Source organism: Hippopotamus amphibius, chromosome 10, assembly GCF_030028045.1.
Source record: "Hippopotamus amphibius kiboko isolate mHipAmp2 chromosome 10, mHipAmp2.hap2, whole genome shotgun sequence".
Lineage (NCBI taxonomy): Eukaryota > Metazoa > Chordata > Mammalia > Artiodactyla > Hippopotamidae > Hippopotamus > Hippopotamus amphibius.
The window spans coordinates 64,523,484-64,530,266 of record NC_080195.1 but is presented as its reverse complement, the minus strand read 5'-3'; the positions used below and the strand labels follow the sequence as shown (position 1 = coordinate 64,530,266).

General features: G+C 39.0%; 1 protein-coding gene across 2 annotated transcripts; it reads left to right on the top strand.

The window, feature by feature from the left end:
• Window positions 1-749: 749 nt before the first annotated feature.
• LOC130830639 (SREBP regulating gene protein-like) lies at window positions 750-1,329 on the top strand. Of its 2 annotated transcripts, none has more exons than XM_057698002.1 (2): window positions 750-872; window positions 1,282-1,329. In XM_057698002.1, exons 1-2 carry the CDS (start codon window positions 750-752, stop codon window positions 1,327-1,329), a joined length of 171 nt encoding a protein of 56 aa, XP_057553985.1. The 2 variants fall into 2 exon arrangements, with proteins under 2 accessions (XP_057553985.1, XP_057553984.1); XM_057698001.1 differs by having other exon boundaries at window positions 1,168-1,329.
• Window positions 1,330-6,783: the final 5,454 nt, after the last annotated feature.

Below are 6,783 nucleotides of genomic sequence, written 5' to 3'. Positions count from 1 at the left end.
TGGAGAGATATACCATGTTCTTGGATTGGAAGAATCAATATTGTCAAAATGATTATACTATCCAAAGCAGTCTACAGATTACCAATGGCACTTTTTATAGATCTAGAACACAAAAGGCCCTGAATAGACAAAGCAATCCTGAGAAAGGAATATGGAGCTGGAGGAATCAGGCTCCCTGATTTCAGACTATACTACAATGCTACAGTAATCAAGACAGTATGGTACCGGCACAAAAACAGATATATACACCAATGGAACAGGATAGAAAGCCCAGAGCTAAACCCACACACCTATGGTCACCTAATCTATGACAAAGCAGGCAAAAATATACAATGGAGAAAAGACAGCCTCTTCAATAAGTGGTGCTGGGAAAATTGGACAGCTACATGTAAAAGAATGATATTAGAACACCTCCTAACACCATACACAAAAATAAACTCAAATGGATTAAAGACCTGAAAGTAAGGCCAGACACTATAAAACTCCTAGAGGAAAACATAGGCTGAACACTCCTTGATGTAAATCACAGCAAGATCTTTTTTGACCCACCTCTTAGTGTAATGAAAATAAAAACAAAAATAAACAAATGAGATATAATTAAACTTAAAAGCTTTTGCACAGGTGAGGTGGCTGGCGGGAGCAGGCTGGGCTGAGGGCTGCGGGCCGGCGCTTGCCACGAGCCATGGGGCTGCCGGCTGCATAGGGGCCAAGCCACCTGGGCCCTGGGCCTAACCCCCCTCTGCACGGGGATGGTGAACCTGGCGGCCGTGGTGCTGCGCCGGCTCCTGCGGCTGAGGAGGGTGCTTGCCCCGGTCTTCGGGCTCTCACCCATCTACTTCCTCACCAGCACCTTCAAGCAGGAGGAGAGAGCAGTGAGAGATTGGAATCTCCTCCAGGTTCAAGACCATGATCAACCCATCCCATGGAAAGTACAGCTGAACTTGGGCAACAGCAGTCGGCCCAGCAACCAGTGCCAGAACTCTATTCAACGGAAGCATCTCATCACGGATGAACTTGGTTACATTTGTGAAAGGAAAGATTTGCTGGTAAATGGCTGCTGTAACATCAACGTCCCTGGCACAAAGCAGTACTGCTGTGACGGCTGCTTGTCCAATGGCCGCTGTAGCGCCTATGAGTACTGTGTCTCCTGCTCTGCAGCCCAACAAGCAACTTTTCCTGGAGCACTTTCTCAACTGGGCAGCTGTGGCATTCCAGAACCTCTTCATGGCAGTCGAAGATCACTTTGAATTGTGTTTGGCTAAATGCAGGACCTCATCCCAGCGTGTGCAGCACAAGAACACCTATGGGGATCCTATAGCAAAGTACTGATAGGGAGAGAGCCCTCCAAGCTCTTCCCTGCGTGATGGTGCGGGAGACTCAACCCACTGGGAGGATATGCTGCTGAAGAACTTGCAGCCTGAAGCCCTTCTCTGGTCTTCTGGAGAAGACTTGACCTTGACCACTTCTTGTGTTGTGCTCTTTGGCCTCACTCGCCCCTGGGGCTTACCAGAATGGACTTGTTCCTTAAAGCAATTGGAAATGTCAGCGGGTTACATTCAAGAAAGACAAGACTGTGGGTGACCTGGCGGAAGCGCCAACACTCTGAGTGCCTCTGCTCTGCGGCTGCTTGTGAACCTGTGGGCATCCGTGTGTGTTCTCCCTGGGCCCTTTGCTGTACAGTTATTTATTAGACTTCTTTGGAAAATTCTGTTTCCTATAGGAAAATGTTTTGCCTTGATAGTTGAATATATTCAAGGAGATTGTTGTTGTTGTTGTTGTTGTTGTTTTCTTGTGTTGAGTTTCAAGAGTGAAATCGTCCCTTCACCCAGATAAAGTGTTTGGCCTCTTAGAACATGAGGAAAAAAAAAAAAAAAAAAGCTTTTGCACAGCAAAGGAAACCATAAACAAGACAAAATGACAACCTTCCGAATGGGAGAAAGTATTTATAAATGAAGCAACTGACAAAGGATTAATCTCCAAAACACACAAGCAGCTCATGCAGCTCAATATCAAAAAAACAACCCAATCCAAAAATGGGCAGAAGACCTAAATAAACATTTCTCCAAGGAAGACATATAGATTGCCAACAAACACATGAAAAGATGCTCAACATCACTAATCATTAGAGAAATGCAAATCAAAACCACAATGAGGTATCACCTCACACCGGTCAGAATGGCCATCATCAAAAAATCTAGAAACAGTAAATGCTGGAGAAGGTGCAGAGAAAAGGGAACTCTCCTGCACTGTTGGTGGGAATGTATATTGATACAGCCACTATGGAAAACAGTATGGAGGTTCCTTAAAAAACTAAAAATGGAACTACCATATGACCCAGCAATCCCACTACTGGGCATATACCCAGAGAAAACCATAATCCCAAAAGAAACATGTACCATAATGTTTATTGCAGCACTACTTACAATAGCCAGGACATGGAAGCAACCTAAATGTCCATCAACAGATGAATGGATAAAGAAGATATGGCACATATATACAATGGAATATTAGCCATAAAAAGGATTGAAACTGAGTTATTTGTAGTGAGGTGGATGGACCTAGAGTCTGTCATACAAAGTGAAATAAATCAGAAAAAGAAAAATACCGTAGGCTAACACATATATATGGAATCTACAAAAATGGCACTGATGAACCTAGTGGTAGGGCAGGAATAGACAAGCAGATGTAGAGAATGGACTTGAGGACACTTCCCAGGGAAAGCTGGGACGTAGTGAGAGAGTAGCATTGACACATACACACTACCAAATATAAAATAGATGGCTAGTGGGAAGTTGCCACAGAGCACAGGGAGATGAGCTTGAGGCTTTGTGAAGACCTAAAGGGGTGGCATAGGGAGGTTGGGAGGGAGGCTCAAGAGGGAGGGGATATGGGAATATATGTATACATATAGCTGATTCACTTTGTTGTACAGCAGAAACTGAGACAATACCGTAAAGCAATTATACTCCAGGGAAGAAAAAAAAAAGAGAGAGAGGTTGGGATATGGAGTAGATGTGGGAAAGATAGAACAAAGGATAGGTAACAGTATTAATAGTTTCATCCTATAATGTGAGAAACCTGTTTTTTTTTTTTTTAAGCTCTTTATTGGAATATAATTGCTTTACACTATTGTGCCAGCTTTTGAGGTACACCAAAGTGAATCAGCTGTATTTATACATATATCCCCATATCCCCTCCCTCCCGCGGCTCCCTCCCACCCTCCCTGTCCTGGCCCTCTAAGGCATCACCCATTATTGAGTTGATCTCCCTTTGTTATACAGCAGCTTCCCACTAGCTATCTATTTTACAGTTAGTAGTGTATTTATGTCTATGCTACTCTCTCACTTCGTCCCAGCTTCCCCTTCGCCCCCTGCCTCCCCAACCCCGTGTCCTCCAGTCCATTCTCTGCATCCACACCCTTATTCTTGCCCTGTCACTGGGTTCATCAGTACCATTTTTGAGAAACCTGGTTTATATAACAAGGAAGAAAGGTTTAAACATGTTTCTTAAATTTATAAAAAACAAATATGATAAATAAAAATACTATTATAATAATATTGGCCAGATGAAAAAGAGAATGTAGGATACTTTGAGGGCATCAAATTCCCATTTATCATAAGAGGACATTCACATGATACATAAATCAGTATAGTAAAAACATATTATTTAGAGATCTGAAGGTAACTAACAGTAGAAACATGTAAAAGAGTAGAAAGTAGTTGCCTCTTGCTGTAAGGGTGAAGCAGTGGAATACAGATTTTTATTTTCCTTCCAAACTATTTCATTTAAAACCTTGCATATGTTTTATTTTGAAAAAATACATAATAAAAGGTAAATATGTAAAATGAGTGATATTCTTTAAATCATAAAAAATAAAGAGTATTTTATTATTAATTTCTAAATATCAACTCCTGCTCACTAAAAACTTCCTAAGTTTACAGTTCTTTCTAAAATTTTATTTTGCTTTGTCATCCAATTTTGCTGATGATATAAACAACATGTCCGTCTTACATAATTTGAATAAATATAAAAGTATTATAACTAATAAATAATCTGAAATTCTATCACCCTGGGATAACTACCACTGGTATTTTGGTGAATTGTGTTTTACTTCTCTTTCTGCACTATTAAAACACACATACTTACCTTCCTCCCTCACCCATAACCTTAACATTTCATAAATGGGACTGTATCACGATTGCTTTTACTGTCGGACAAGATATTCTTCCATACACCACATTTTTCATCTCTGACTGCATTTTTATTTTACTTTGTTGAGAAAAGTAGGCATAGACACACTGTGTGTGTATGTTTCTATGAAATGTTTCATGCCTTCTTGAGTTTGTAACTGAGATAATGTATTAGATAGTTTTCTGTTACAGATGTGAAAAATCTATTAAAGAAGTGAATTAAACTAAATATACAACTTATAATTTCATGTAAAGAGAATTTGTATTTAAGAAAAATTATTCAATATATGTATGTGAATTAACATACAGGCATACCCACGTATACACCATCTGGCAATCTCAACCATCTGAAAGATAGCAATCAGGAGGAAAGCAATTATGATTCCTCATCTATCCCAATAAATGTCATAAAATCCATGCACTTTTTCCAGAGTCCATTAACTTGTACTTTATCTACATTCATTTTAGTCACAATTCTAATAAACTTGGTTATCTGATTTTAAACAGATTAAAAGAAAAATCTTAGGGGTGGTCATGACAGAACACTATAACCGACAGCTAAGATATGTCAACCAGCATAGAAATTTGGCTCTAATTAGTATTAGGGCTTAAATATTTTACCTTTGAAAATATGAGAACCCATTAAAAAGAAATGATGTTCAAATGGTGATCCTGAGTAATTAATGAAAGGTTAAATGATTCTGTTTTCTTTGTTTAAAAACATTTGATGAACTGTTTAAAAAGTTTTCAGAAAGATTTTAACTCAAAGGACTAGCACTCTAACCACAGTTCTTGTTGCTTTTATGTATAACTATCTGGTCAGTGGAAATAAAGTCACCACCACCACCACGACCACCAATTGCCATCATCAGTATCCTCAGTATACCACTTATTAAACTTCTATTTGCAAGCCACATGGAAGCTACTTCACATGTTGACTTAACTAACAACAACCCTAGGAAGATACTCATTTTCAGGTAAGGAAAATAAAGTTCAGAAAAGAGTAGAACTAAAACAGAAAGAAAGAAGTGACTTGCCCAAGTTCTCACCATCTTTGAATCTCTGGTAAGTTTTGAAGGCGTGTTTACCTTTTAAGCCTATCTTGCCCCTCTTCTCACTCTCTAAGTTCCTCTCACAACTATGGATTCAGTGAACATCTTTACCCAGATAACTTAACATGTTTATATTTCTATAAAAAACTGCTCCTCTAAAATCTAGATTCATATATCTAATGCCTATTGAGATCTCTTGAGTGTCTCTTTAAGGCATCTCAAAGTCAATATATCCTAAACTGAACTTATATATTCATCCCTGGTCCTCTTCTAGTGTCCCTTACCTCAGTGATTGGCTTCACCATCCACCCTGTTACAGAAGCCAGGGGACCAGAAGTCAGTGTGAAAGCCCTGACAGGTCCCTCTCCCTTAGATTTCTCATTCAGCCTACCACCAAGCTACATGAAACATTACCTCAACATATTCTCTTCATCTCCACCACAACCAGTCATTTAATTTACCATAATAAATTCCTTGCTCAATTACGATCACCTTTTAACTAGTATACCTTTTACAACTCTAGGTACTCTTTAATTAACTCTTGAAGATTTTACCAGGGTGATTTTTTTAAAGCACATTTAATCATGTCACATCTCTGAAAAAGCAAAGCTTTCTATTGCTCTTAGGATGAAGACAAAATTTGTCCTCACTGCTTACCAGGCCCTGCATGGTGTTGATCTGTCTACTTCTCTAGTCTTATCTCATACTACACTCTTCCTCTATCTTTGTTCTCCGGGCATGTGGGACTTTCTGTACCTTTTCTTTATCTTGGTCTGTTACCAAGGATATTTTTTTTCCTTCAGTGTGGCAAGAATCTATCTTCTTTCTTTATCTAGTTGACTCTTCTCCTTTTTCAGTTTCTTTAGCACAATAACCTTTTCTTCATGGAAACTTTCCTTGATCTTTCTAAAAAGGCTAAATTCCTCTTTTACAGAAACGCATAATAGAACATACTACCCCTCCTTTGTTTCACTTGCCCTATTTGAATTTTTACATTTATTTGTATTATTATTTTATATGTTTGTCATCCCTTCTAGGTCATAAAATCTGTAAAAGAGGAACACTGTTTTTACTCGCCATTTGCTATGGTCTGAATATGTTTGCATACGTGGAAAATTTATATGTTGAAATTCTAATGTCCAGCATGACAGTGTTAGGAACTGGAGCCTTTGGGAGGTGATTAGGTCATGAGGGTAGAGTCTTCATGAATGAAATGAATGCCCTTTTACAAAGGCTCCAGAGATCCAGCTCACCCTTTCACAGAGAGGGCACGGAGAGAAGTCAGCAGTCTACAACTTGGAAACAGATCTTCACCAGACACTGAATTCTCCAGCACTATAATCTTGAACTTTCCAGTTTTCAAGACTGTAAGAAATAAATTTCTGTTGTTTCTAAGCCACCAGCTCAATGGTATTTTGTTATAAGCAGCTTAAATAGACTACTAAGACAGCATCACCTCCCCACTGTCTTTTTGACAGTATGTAGCACAAACAAGGTGCTAAATAACTATTTAAATGTTGCTGAATCAACCTTTGACAATG